Source organism: Heterodontus francisci, chromosome 1, assembly GCF_036365525.1.
Source record: "Heterodontus francisci isolate sHetFra1 chromosome 1, sHetFra1.hap1, whole genome shotgun sequence".
Classification (NCBI taxonomy): Eukaryota; Metazoa; Chordata; class Chondrichthyes; order Heterodontiformes; family Heterodontidae; genus Heterodontus; species Heterodontus francisci.
In genome coordinates this window covers 75,739,244-75,753,264 of record NC_090371.1, presented here as the reverse complement: position 1 = coordinate 75,753,264, position 14,021 = coordinate 75,739,244, and the positions used below count along the sequence as shown (strand labels likewise).

The window sequence follows — 14,021 nt, the reverse complement described above, 5'->3', positions numbered from 1 at the left end:
CCACCCTTTGTGTAAAAGTGTTCCTTAATTTCATTGCTGAAAGGTCTGGCTCTAATTTTTAGTCTATGCCCTCAAGTTCTAGGCTCCCTACCAGTGGAAATAGTTTCTCTATCTGTTCCCCTTAATATCTGAAAATTTTGATCAAATCACCCCTTAACCTTCTAAATTCCAGAGAATACAAGCCTAGTTTGTGTAATCTCTCCTCGTGATTTAACTTTTGGAGTCCAGGTATCATTCTAGTAAATCTACGCTGCACTCCCACCAAGGCTAATATACTCTTCCTAAGGTATGGTGTCCAGAACTGCTTGTAATAATCCAGGTGATGTCTCTTACCTGGTATATGGCCTGTATACTGGGGCAGCATTCCCAGTTCTGAGGGATAAATGTGCCTAATCCGGGGAAGGGTTTCACCCTCTTTCAGGGAGTTTCTCGTAGGAATTGATGCAGATTTTGATTTATTAAGCATCTGGTTGAATTCGATCAAGGCACAGTTAGTGAGAGTAAGATAGCCAGTTCCCAGCAAAAATCGGGCACGGGGCACATGACCTTTGTACCCTGCGAAACAAATAATGTACAGCTTTAAAATCTCCTGCACCAAAATTCAGTAGGAAAGTATGCAATCAATAAATTAGCTGTCCTTAAAATAGTCCGGTTTATATTTTGGAAGATCGAATACCACATGGCTGACCGTTTGGATCACTTACTGCACAGTCCTACTGGAAGATTCTGAAATCCAGTATTTACAAATATAATTTTTACATTTATGTATGTATATATGTATAATTTTAATAAAATTAAACATTCTGAGGGGAATTTTAAAGAAGTCTGGGATCAGAGTAATTGAGGGCCAAGGTAAATGGGAAGCTGTCCAGCTCTCAGTCTCGGTGTCAGTCTCCAGCCCAAACTTGCCAGTAGCTAATGGGCAGGAGGTGAATGTTTGGGTTTAGTTGGCTGGTGAAAGGTGGAAGAATTTTTTTTAAAGAAAATTAACTTTTTGGTCCTCTTGAGGCTTGTTTTTCTGTTCACAAGTTTGGCCTGATTTGTATATTTAAACAAGGGGCCCGCTGACTCCTGGTGGACATTCTTGGCACCTACAATTTAAATTTACAATCTGCAGGAGGGCAGAGGACCTGTGGGTAAATCCCCCATTCCAGTTTAACTGCTCTCCTACTTGGTTTCCGCTGGATTGAGAAGTTAACATTCCCCCCTTTATTTCTGTGTGAATTTCCTGTATGCATAACCTAATTTCCTGTTGTTAAATTTTTATTGCAATCTTGTGTCAACTTTCCACCATTCGAAAACCATCCACAATTATAATGGCTTTTTCCAACTTAAACTTGTCATGAAAGTCAACTGCAAAATTTAGCCATATAGTGGCTGTGGACCAACCCTGAACTGTTTCTCCCAGTTCACGCATATTGATTTCTGTGCAGGTAACTTTTTCTTTTGTATTTGCATATTTTAGATGATTTTTAGAGCTCATTTTAGAATGTTTTGAACTTTTTCCCCTTTTCTGTACCCATTTTTCCATCTGAACTCTGTGAGGGTTGGGGGCTGGTGGTGGGGGAGTGGTGCTCTGTGGGGTTTCTCCTGCTCATCACCAAACTGCAGCAGAAACTCTGTAGAAACACATCACTACCACCTTACTGACTCTTAATGGGAAAACATGCTGATGGACTCCTGCTAGTGTTCAGCCAAGTAAGGTTTCGCTGCCCCTGACCATTGTTGGTATGCCAACCATTTGTCCATTCTCTGCTTGGCCTATTGCCTGTTCTTCAGCCAATGTAATATAATAAATATGTAAAAATACTATTTTCTGATTGGAAATTATGAACAAACTGCAGCTGCGCATAAAGGTTTTGAAGATTTTAAATACTGCAACTCACAATGATGTTCTTCAGTCAAACAGAAAAATAACCCAAATTCGCCAGATTAATAGTTTGTAGCATAGTCAGTGCCAATATGTTCCTGCCGCTTGTTTCCCCCCACCCCCCGCGCCCTGCACCATCCCTTATGCCCCGTGCCCTCTCCCTCACCCACCCTCACTCTTTAACTCCTTGTCCAACCCCATCTTTTGACCATCAACCCCCTCTCCCTCACCTCTCCCCGCCTCTTTGCCCATTCACTCTCACTCTCCCCAGGTCATCTCTTCTCTCCTGTTCTTTCCCCCTCTCTGCTTTTGCATATTTGTTTTGTTGATGAATAAATGTGCTCATCACTTATACCTGTGAGACAGAGTGAGAGACAGGAAGAAAGAAAGAGAAAATAGAAAAAAGGCATACAGGCTGATAGTTCTTTTTCTCATATTAATGAGATTATCTTTTTAAAACGTTTAACCTTGAAAGCAAAGGTCGGGTGGGGGGGGCGGTGTTCTGGTCAATATTGTAAAGTGGGCGATATCAAATCATTTGTCTGTTGTACACCTTTCTCGATTTTCCTGGATTGACTTCACCAATTTTAATTTGTGTGAGTTGTAAAACAGGAGGGTTGATTTAATATTGCTCACTTTACATTATGGCCCAAAGTCACAATTATCTTCAAAGTGTCTTTGAGGGAAAGAGATAGGAAATGAGGGAAGGAGGGGGAGGTGAGGAGGGAAACGGTTGAAGGTAATGAACCATGTGCCTCTCACCAGCCATCTGTGAGAAAGGAATGGTAATGCATGGGAATGGATGGAAGAGTAAGGCTGAGGCGAGTGACACCAGGCCAAGGGAAAGTCTAAGTTACAGGGTTAAGCAGGAACTACAATGGGGAAGAGATAGGGGAGTGTTGAAAGTGAAGGGAATGGGTGGTGGGAAGGGTAAAGGGTAGGTTCCATGAAAATGGAGTAAGCCTGAGTGATTGGGAGAGGGGATGGGTAGGGAACCGCTGGGCATGACATTTTACCTGCAACCCACCACTCCAAATCCACCCTGCAGCCATTGTGGCTCCTGTTCCTGCCAAATCACACCCATTGAGTCATAATGGCACACAAGGAGGCCATTCAGACCATTGGGTCCATGCCAGCTCTCTTATTTATATTTAGAGATACAGCACTGAAACAGGCCCTTCGGCCCACCGAGTCTGTGCCGACCATCAACTACCCATTTATACTAAACCTACATTAATCCCATATTCCTACCACATCCCCACCTTCCCTCAATTCCCCTACCTATACTAGGGGCAATTTATAATGGCCAATTTACCTATTAACCTGTAAGTCTTTGGCTGTGGGAGGAAACCGGAGCACCCAGTGTAAACCCACGTGGTCACAGGGAGAACTTGCAAACTCCGCACAGGCAGTACCCAGAATTGAACCCGGGTCGCTGGAGCTGTGAGGCTGCGGTGCTAACCACTGCGCCACTGTGCCATCACTGTAGAACAATCCAATCATTCCCCTACTCTATTCCTGTAGCCCTGCACGTTTATTTTCTTGAAGTGCCCATCCAATTTACTATTGAAATCATTCATCACATCTGCTTTCATCACCCTCGTAGGCAGCGAGTTCCAGGTCATTACACTTGCTGTGTAAAAACATTCTTCCTCACATCCCCCCTGCATCTCTTGCCCAAAACCTTCAATTTGTATCCTGTAGTTCTTGTACCATCAGCTAATATGTACAGCTTTTCTTTGTCTACCTTATATAAACCTGTCATAATCTTGTACACCTCTATCAAATCTCCCCTCAATCTCCTTTGCTCCAAGGAGAACAACCTCAGTTTCTCCAACCTAACCCTGTAGCTAAAATCCCTCATTCCTGGAACCATTCTGGTAAATCTCCTCTGCACCCTCTCAAGGACCCTCAACTCTTTCTAAAGTGTGGTAACCAGAAGTGGATGCAATATTCTAGTTGTGGCCTAACCAGAGCTTTATAAAGGTTCAGCATGACTTCCCTGCTTTTGTACTCAATGCCTCTAATTATGAAGCCCAGATCCCATATGTTTTACTAACCATTCTCTCAATATGTCCTGCCACCTCCAAAGATCAATACACAAGCACCCCCAGGTCCCTCTGTTCCTGAACACTCTTTAAAACTGTGCCATTATATCTATATTGCCTCTCCCTAACCCTTTTGCCAAAATGCATCACCTCACATTTCTCTGTATTAAGATCCATCTGCTAACTGTCTGCCCATTCTGCTTAGCCTATCTATGTCCTGTTGCATTCAATTGGTATCATCCTCACTGTCTGCCACACCTCCAAGTTTGGTATCATTGGCAAATTTTGAAATTTTACTCTGTATTCCAATATCCAAGTAACTTATATATATCTAAAAACAGTGATCCCAGCAATGAACCTTGGGGAACACCACTATCTACTATCCTCCAGTTTGAAAAACAACCATTTACCATGACTCACTGTTCTCTGTCCTTAAGCCAATTTTTAATCCAAGCGGACACTGACCCTCTTACCTGAAGGGAAAGTAAAAGATATCGAGAGAAGCAAAAATTGAGTTAAGGGAAGAGAAGCAGAAGAGAAAAGAGACAGACGCAGAAGAGAGAGAAAGACAAACAACACAATACATTAAAAATTACAACAGTTCCCATGATAGTTCAATCCCTCCAGCCTGGAAGTTGAATTTCTGAGAGGAGGGTGCAAGGGGAAAGTTGTAAAAGAGTTAGAAATTTCAGCGATACTGAGGCTAAATGTACTAATGTACTGTCCCTACAATACCCCTGTCTCAGACCAATTAACATAGCCCATGGCTTCTACCTGAGATTTTCAAGCACTTTTATCCAATAAGTTATCAGGACAGCTTCTAAAAAAATCCAATGCTACTTCAATCCTAAGCATTAAGCAAATCAATACTAATACAAATACTTCTAACTACATTCACAAATGAGCAAATCTGAACCTCTCATACTCACCCGAAATAAAATGTTTATCAGGGTCTTCATTTTCCATGAAGTATGGAGAGGTCAGTACTTTGTAAGAATGTGATAAGTAATACGGAACAGGATTGGTAGTAATTGCTTTAAGAGGTGTCCTGTAATTGACTGTTAAGAGCTGAGAAGAAAGAAGAAAATATTAGTTCCCAGAACAAACCCCATTAAAGGAAGACTAGGAGAACTATGTTTTAATGTTCTTAAAGCAAACAAACCCTTAGCCTCCAGCCAATGTATGCACCAGTTTCTAAAGATAATAAAAGTTCACTAAATTTGGGAGTGATTGCTGAGAAGTGAAAAGTGGAAACAGTTCAATTATTTAAAAGGTCAGAAGGCATATCTAGAAACCTATCAAGCTTTAATATCAGGTTTCAAGGATAATCTTGTTAAAAACTATTTTAAAGGTTGTAGTGGGGAAACACCTGGGAAGGCAAAGCTTGTTAAAGAACAGTCAGAGTGGATTCAGGAAGGGGAAATCATGATTAAGGAACTGGCTGGAGCTTTTATTACTGCCATGGTGAACAAATGGAATGCAGTGGGCGTTAAAAAGAAATCAGAAATGCTGTAAATATGAAACAGAACCAGAAAATACTGGAAATACACGCCAGGTCAATCAACTTCTGTACAGAGCAAAGTCAGGTTAATGCTTCAAATAGAAACTTTCCTTCACTCAAAATTTTATTCTTATCTCTTTACTGATGCAGTGGTGGATCTGATAAACTCAGATTTTCCAAATGCTTTTGATAGCATTCCGCATTGGAGATTAGTGACTAATCATTTAATGTGGTAAAATAGAGAGCTGGATGGAAAATTGAATCAAAAATTGGAATGTGAGGGTATCCATAAATAAGAATTTTTTGGCTGGTAACAAGTTATGAGTGTGGTGGCCAAGGAGGTTAGTCTTGATACCCCTGCTGTTTATAATGGACTGAAATTTATGTGCCCGCCGAGTCGCCGCGATATTAAACGCAGCGGCTCATTTAAGTAGCTGGGGTGGACCGCCCACCCTGATGACGTGAAGTGGCGGGCTGTCCGTTCCCGGCAATGGTGTCGCTGCCTTTGCGCAGGCATGACACCATTTTTAAAGGTCTTCGAGCCCTATCATTACATTTAAATATTTAAAGACACATTGACGTAAAATTGATTTTTAAAAATTAAATAAATTCATCGTGCCCCTATCCCACCCCCCTGCAATAATCATAGCATTAATTGCCTGCCCTCTTCCCCCAAAACACCTTGTGCACCTGACCTCCCCCCCCAAAGTTCATAAACTTTACACTCCAACCCTTCCCACCATCCCCTACACCAATGATATGACTCCGACATCGCTCCCCCCCAGCCCACACTGAAAAACCTACCTGCTCCCCTCTCCCCACGTGTTCCGCCTTGGATCCCCGGAAGGGATGTGAAGGTGCGGGAGTGCCGGCCACCGGCATGAATATTGCACCGGGACAGACGACAGGAGTGTAAAGGTACTCAATTAGTTTATTTAAATTAATTTACATATTTAAATTGGGCTCCCATTGGCAAGCAGCCGGTGGGGGGAGGGGCTGCCACTATGAGGCCTCGCCGCCACCACCGGCAATATTAGGCCGGGCCATCCTGGTGTCAAGGCCCTTGGCAGGCCTCTCCCGGAGGCATTTCCCGGCCCCCACCCCAGACGTTGGGGGGGCCTGTAAAATTCAGCCTCATATGAGGGTTTTAAAATTAAAATCCTGCAGACAATAAAATGGGAGATAGAAGAAATAATGTTTGAAATTGCAACCAGATACAGTAAAGATTGGATCATTAGATGACAAATTAAACTTAATGAATTAAAATTGGTGAAAGAACAAGGAACCATTGGGAATATGAATTAAATGGAACATCTGTGCAAAACACTGAGTGAGCTGTGAGAACATCTGAGTGAGATTGGCCTAAAGACAGATTTTGGTCTGAGCTCTAGTTAAGTGTTGAGAGTAGGCTGAGCATCCAATGAAGGCAGGTTACAAGGTAGTTGTGACCTAACATCAGCTTAGTTCAGTAATAACTATCTTGCCTCTGAGTCAGAAGATTGAAGGCTTAAAACACTCTTCAGAACAGAACTTGTCAAAACTGACAATTAAATGAAGTACTGAGGGAGCGCTGCATTGTTGGAAATGTGTTTTTAAATAGAACATTAAACTGAGACCCTGGGCTTGATTTTCAAATTGGGGTCAAAACCCAACGCCCGGATAATTTCCGGATCCCGACTCGTGCTACAACTGTGTTGCTCATGTGATGCTATCTTTATATGTAAATGCCCTAACTGGGCTGGAGGCGAGCTCGGTGCCCAATTAGCGGCACCAAGCATCACCAGGAACTGCCTGCACAGCATGAGTGGCAAAGGCAGGTGGCAGCAATGATGGGGCCTGCCACTGCCTTTCAGGAGAGAGCAGGCACCCCTCAGAGGGCCAGCAGCCTCAACGGGCACAGAAGTGGCCAAAAAGCTAAATGGAAGGTAAAGTGCATGAACTGGTGGAAGATCCCTGCCCCTGAAATTATTCCTCATCAATAAAAAAAACTTTAACCTCAGCCTGCTTTGAACCTGACAGCTGTGCACGAGACTTGTTCGGGTTCGGTGATGTCAGCTTTTAAAATTGCCTTCTCGCCCTCCCCAGCCTGTTAACAAGCTCCTCAAGAAGCTTAATGGGCTGTTCATTAGGGGTGAGTGGGTTCCCCATTTCCCCCCTTCCCGCCCTCCCTTCATTCCTCGTTGGGCCAGAAATATGCTGATCTAGAACATGCTCCTAGGCACACTTCATAAACTCTTCCCCTCTCTGCCCTTTTTACTATTACCATCCCAGTTTATATTTGGATAATTAAAGACCCCCATTATAACTACTCTATAATTCTTGCACCTCCCTATAATTTCCTTGCAAATTTGTTCCTCTATATCTTTCCCACTGGTGGGTGGCTTATAGTCTACACCCAACAGTGTAATGGCACCCCTATTGTTTCTTAGCTCAAACCAAATAGATTCTGTCCTTGACCCCTCTAGGACATCTTCTCTCCCCAGCACTGTAATGTTCACCCTAATCAATGCTGCTACCCCTCCTCCTTTCTTTCCTTTCCTATCTTTCCTGAATATCTTGTATCCAGGAGCATTTAGTATCCAGTCCTGCCCTTTTTTGAGCCAGGTTTCCCTTATCGCCATGACATTATGTATTTTATCAGATGTCTTACGTTTACTTGTTAATAAGATAATACAAGTTGAGTTGCCATGGAGTTGCTTACCAAGAAAATTCTAAAAAGAAGTCTTTTTGTTCTTGTAATGATCCCATTGTTTCTGTCTCTGTGGTCCTATTTTCTTGTCTGTCTCCCTTTTACTGCATCTCACACTTTTCCCTTTGTTCATGTTTTCAAATTAATCCCTTGTTATTTCTCTCCAACTCTCATCTTCTAACACCTGTCTCTGTTCATTTCAGCTTACCTCACACTCTCTCTAAATACCTCTTCTAAGATATTCCTTTACTCATTTATTCAGTTCACGTCTTACCTTTCTGAAAGGCCATTAGGCCATGCTGCAAGGTGGCAGCCAACGTGTCTCAGGTTGGAGATGAGTACCAGGTGTGTTGATATTCCAATATTGTGTTGTCATTTGTGTCTGAGATATCCTATATGAAAGTTCTCAATCTAAGTTGCAATGTATGGAGATGGTGGCAGTAGGGAAGGTACAACCAAGAACCATAGGAATCCAAGGAGTGCATTGTCTGCTCCTTTATCAGAAATTGGGCGGCATAGTGGCGCAGTGGTTAGCACCGCAACCTCACAGCTCCAGCGACCCGGGTTCAATTCTGGGTACTGCCTGTGCGGAGTTTACAAGTTCTCCCTGTGAACCGCGTGCGTTTCCGCCGGGTGCTCTGGTTTCCTCCCACAGCCAAAAACTTGCAGGTTGATAGGTAAATTGGCCATTATAAATTGCCCCTAGTATAGGTAGGTGGTAGGGGGATGTGGTAGGAATATGGGATTAGTGTAGGATTAGTATAAATGGGTGGTTGATGGTCGGCACAGACTCGGTGGGCCGAAGGGCCTGTTTCAGTGCAGTATCTCTAAAAAATAAAATTGCCTTGGCATTCCGAAGGCAGCGAGATCCAGTTCCGTCCTCCAGGAATAGGATTTTCAAATTGTGCCCGCAACCCTTCTCGACCCCACAGGCAATTGAAAATCCCAGGCACCTGTCACTCAATTAGATCACCCCTCAACCTTTTAAATTAATGGGCATACAAATCATATTTATTCCCCCTGTACTCATAATTTAATTTAACCCAAATTAAACTCATAATTTAACCCAACTGCTCTGGGATATCCTGAGGATGTGAAAGGTGCTACATAAATGCAAATTATTTATGTCTTATTCTGTAAAATGTGTTTATGAAGGGTTATTGCATTTTAAAACATTCCAGAAAATGGTAACCTCACAGATAGAGACAAAGTGCAGACAGAAAGAAAAGACACAGGAACTTGTTGAGAATCTACAATTATGGAATAGATGCACAGTGTTGGAGTCATGTGATGTATACAAGGAGTGCCACAGAGAATGGTATTTACATTCATCAGCAAGATACCTTGGAGCAATTCATTCCCCACATTGAAATTTATCCCAGGATATGCGAGACAGGAGAGGATGCGAAAATAAAGAACAGGCCAGAATGAAGACTGGAAGGATTATAAAAAGCAAATTGAAGTCAAGAAAATAATATGCTGGGCAAAAAGAAAGTATGAAGAAATTGCAGCTGGTAATAAGGATATCTCGAAAATAATGGGAGGCTTTTTAATTTAAAAGAAATGTAGGCACAATAGTAGTAAACAGTAAGGATCTGAGAGACTGCTAAATATATATTTGCTTTGGTTTTCATTGTGTAAAAACAGGAGAAATTCCAGAGGTACTGGGAAGACTAAAGATTAATGAATGTGAAGCACCAACAAACATTAATATAAACAGAAAAATTATAATGGATAAACTAACAGGATAAAGGCTGGGCAAATACCATTAGATGGTTTTCACTCCAAAGTATTAAAATAGATAGGTGAACAAAGTGGGGATACATTAATTATAATTTTCCGGTGCTCATCAGGTTCTGTGACAGGTTACTGAGGTAGTAGATGGTGCAGGATGAATGGATTTTCAAAGACTGGGGATGTTGGGTATAGATGAACAAATTAATTAGGAGGCCAGGTATATAGTCATTAAAAACGGTGGTCAAATAGGCTAATGGAATGTTTGGTTTGAACAGAAAGATGTATTGAATATATAAGGAAATACTACTGCAGTTATACAGTGTTGGTCAGGTGCCATTTGGAATTGTCTTCAGTTTATGCACAATTAGGAAGGGGTAGGCTTCTTGAACCAAATGGCCTTTTTTATTCCTAAAATTTCCTATTCTCTTTCTGCCCCTTCTGCAATTATCACCAATCACCTGCTCTGTCACCTCTGATAATGCCCTGTATGATATTCCACAGCAATTACATTCAATATTTAAGTACATCAAAGATTACTTTAAAGCTTGTGAAGAATTGTTTCAAAAAATCTAATTCAAATTATTCCAGGAATAAAGAAAATTCAGCAACAACATTATAATAGTGTTACTGCTGACCAAGAGGCACCAATTTAACATCCCAATCTCTATAATTCCATTTCTATTGCCCAAACCTGGCTCTGGGTAGGTTGACTAAATAACAACACCAAACCAATCTGTGGCGATGTCGAGAAACTAACGAAGATAGCTTGAAAATTATGGGGGTAAAAAAAGTGTAGCCCGTTTTAGCCTTGGGGGTTGAGGTGGTATTAATTCACATTAATTGCTAAATTAGTTCAGTGTAGAGAAGATTAGCAAATATGTCATTGCAGTGAAGTCTCTTCACAGAAGTCCCTGATAGTTTTGCGCTAATTTTCTGTTTGTACTGCATGCTAGCACAGTTTGGGGGAAAAGTCAGTACCTGTACCAGGAGATGAGGAAAAACTTATTCACCCAGAGAGTGGTGGGGGTTTGGAACTCACTGGCTGAAAGGGTAGTTGAGGCAGAGACCCTCAACTCATTCAAAAAGAGTCTGAATATGCACCTCAAGTGCCGTAATCTGCAGGGCTACGGACCAAATGCTGGAAGGTAGGATCAGAATGGGTGGTTCGTTTGTCGCCCGGCACAGACACGATGAGCCAATTGGCTTCTTTCTGTGCCTTAAACTTTCTATGATTCTATGAAACCTTGCAGGAGCTCATGAGAGGGAGTTAAAACTTCATGGTTTTCTGAGTTGTAGGGCTCCGAAGCCTGTGGTCAGCAGTGTGGAGGCAGGATGCAGTGGCGGAGAGTATGTGGGAAAGAGGAAGGGGAAAAATAAAAGAAACGGGTTTTTCTTTGGTGTCAAAGTACAGCATCTACAGTATAACAAGAATGTATGCACTCTGTTCAAGCAGATAGTAATGAGCGGAGATGCTGTTACTTTCTTCTCTTGCTCTGTCTGTGCCCTGATTTTCCCAGTTTGTAATGCATTTATCAATTCCATCTCCTGTTTTTGTGAGGCAATCTTAAGCTGTTCTCTCTCAAAATCTGCAACAGCATCTGCACAGGTTTCTCTGTAGGTTTTTGAAAAATAGATTTTCTTTCTGGGAACAAAACCTATTTTCAAATATGAGAGAGAAAAAGCATATATTAGCTAAAGTTCAGTATAAATTGCTGATATGTACAGTATTATTAAAGCACCTAAAATATGAAAGAATAAAATAATCATATAATCATATCATAATAAACTATGGCTTATATCATCATTTTTACTGTAGACAATTTCCCTTAATCACTCCTCATTTTAAATCCTTTCTTATAAATCACTTCCACTCGTGTGTCAGACACTCTATTTAGAGGGGGGATATTTTAACTGGGAGAGTGTTTCATGTGGATGGAGGCAAGCATTAAACCTTACCAACAAAATGAATTTTAGGCACAGGTGGGTTTCATATACATCCTGAAATGGGTGTAAAGAGACAGCTGGCTAGCTGCCAGCAGAGGAAGACGAAGTGGCCCAGAGGCCGCTCTCTGGCATTCAGTTATGCCACATTGGCAGAGTCTCATAGGTGGGAAGATGGAGGATCTCAGGGCAGCAGAGACTTGCGAGGCTTGGAGGAGCACTTCTGCTCTTTCTGTCCTCACAAAGCTAAGGTTAAATATTATATTTTATGGCCTCCACGGGGCAGTCACAGCAGGTGCTCTGCTCAGTCAGTGGTCAAGATATATTCAGGGCTCGAATGATAACACAGGACTTCGATTCGCACATATTAATGAGATTGATTCTGAGCTATGCAGATGTCATAGCAGCCTAAACAAAGCGCTCAGTTAAAACAGCAGTGAGTGTGAATGGAGTGGGAACGAGGCGGTGAGTTTTCAGAGGCGATTTTAACTGCGGTGCCATTGGCCTACCTTGCCCCCATCATTTCTTGGCTGACATGTTATGGGTGTGTCATACTCCCAAGCTTCTGCCAATGCTGCTTGGTGACTACTTTTTCTGAGGCAAGCAAGAATGGACCACAATGGCATTTACTGATTGTCCCTCTCTCTCCATCGGGGAGTGCATCTTATTTAGAGTAAACCAATGATAGTAAGGATATTCTACTTTAACAGGACTTAATATATATGTTTATGAATTGAATGGAAATATAAAACTCAATCAAATATTGCTGAAGTTATGTCGAGCTGGGATTTGGTGGTTGATGGCATTTAAAGAAATATAATTGAATATATTCAAACCGAATGATCCTGCATGGGGAGAAAGCTTTCACGTTGATAGGGAGTACAGTTTTGCCAGTGACCCTGGGCTTGCAAATGTGAAGGTAAGCTGGATGACTTTACTTCTGTCACATTCTTCACTCACCCAGTCTATCCTTAAGTTGATGACAAAAACATACAGGTACACTATTAATTCATTTATTTACTTGTAAAGCTAGTTTGTTGTAAAGTTATACAGTTAGTTGTTTCCTGCATTAGTGATTACATTTGCTTGAAGAATTACGCCAATTAAAATGAGCTTCCTTTATCAAAATAGAGTAGGTAACCAACCAGTGTATCCGGAGACCATGAAGTCAGTCAGTTTTTGGCCTTTCCTGCTGACTTTATGACTCTGAAGCAGATTTCGATGTTGCTCAGTTCCCATATTATTGATGGGTTCTTCATACTGGCTTGGCTGGAGAAGTAATTGTTCAGAACGTGCTATTCCAGGATCTGTGAGCAGCTTAGAAGTCAGCTTGCCATAGCATTGCCCAACATTGTATTTATACTGAGGACAATAACCAGCATATCTACAAAGATATCACAGAGCAGCAATTATTTTTCAGAAAAAATGTATATGGTTATTGGGAATTAAACCTCATTATAGTTACACTACAGAACTCATTAGGTCTTCAACCTGAAACATTGGGCTGAATCTGAACTCTTAAAAATGGGTAGGTTGGAGACGTGTCAGAGGTTAAAAATCTGAAACAGGGACCAACTGACTTTGAACCTGCCCACTTCAGTGTTTAATGGAGGCAGGATGAGAGGAGGGTGACCAATCCACTCGAGGGGTGCAGGTTGCTCATTTAAATATTATAATGAGGCTGTCTGCCTTCATTTTAACAATCATTCTATTTTTAACTCATGTCAGCCAGGTTTTTCAGGAATCAGGAAACCAGACGGTAAAAGTAGGCAAGAAAGCCTGAATTCATAATATAAGTGCCTTTACAGAACTGCTTGTGGGTCAGGAGGAGCAGGTGTGTTTCCTCAAGGCCCAACAACTACCCAGTAAACAACCCGAATGCAATCTGTCTGCTCCCAACTCCCTCCATTGGACTCCCCTGACCACCATCGAATCATCCCCCAATGCCACTGGACCACCTCTGGCCACCATCAGACCTACCGAATGCTATCCGACCCTCTGACCACCATTGGAACCCCCTCGCAATCAGGAAATCCCTGTGATTGGGACACCTCCCAACCCCGCCCGCCCCTCCTTGGATCCCTGCAACTGGGGCTCTCACCTTCAATCGGGATTCCCATGATCTACAACACCCCCTGCCACAATCTCCTTGGCTCTGGCCTTGTGCTACAGGCTTCCTGCCCAACAGACCTCCAATCTGTCAATCTGGCTGCCTGTTGGCAGGAATCTCACAGA

General features: G+C 42.2%; 1 protein-coding gene across 1 annotated transcript in view; it reads right to left on the bottom strand.

Moving 5' to 3' along the window:
- The window catches only part of cimip2b (ciliary microtubule inner protein 2B), a 36,017-nt gene that overhangs the window by 15,536 nt on the left and 6,460 nt on the right, over nucleotides 1-14,021 (bottom strand). The window contains exons 2-5 of the mRNA XM_068032151.1: nucleotides 12,932-13,170; nucleotides 11,325-11,500; nucleotides 4,848-4,986; nucleotides 334-555 (exon numbers count right to left, since the gene is read on the bottom strand). Coding sequence (XP_067888252.1) covers nucleotides 334-555; nucleotides 4,848-4,986; nucleotides 11,325-11,500; nucleotides 12,932-13,170 — 776 coding nt within the window. The remainder of the gene's footprint in view (nucleotides 1-333; nucleotides 556-4,847; nucleotides 4,987-11,324; nucleotides 11,501-12,931; nucleotides 13,171-14,021) is intronic.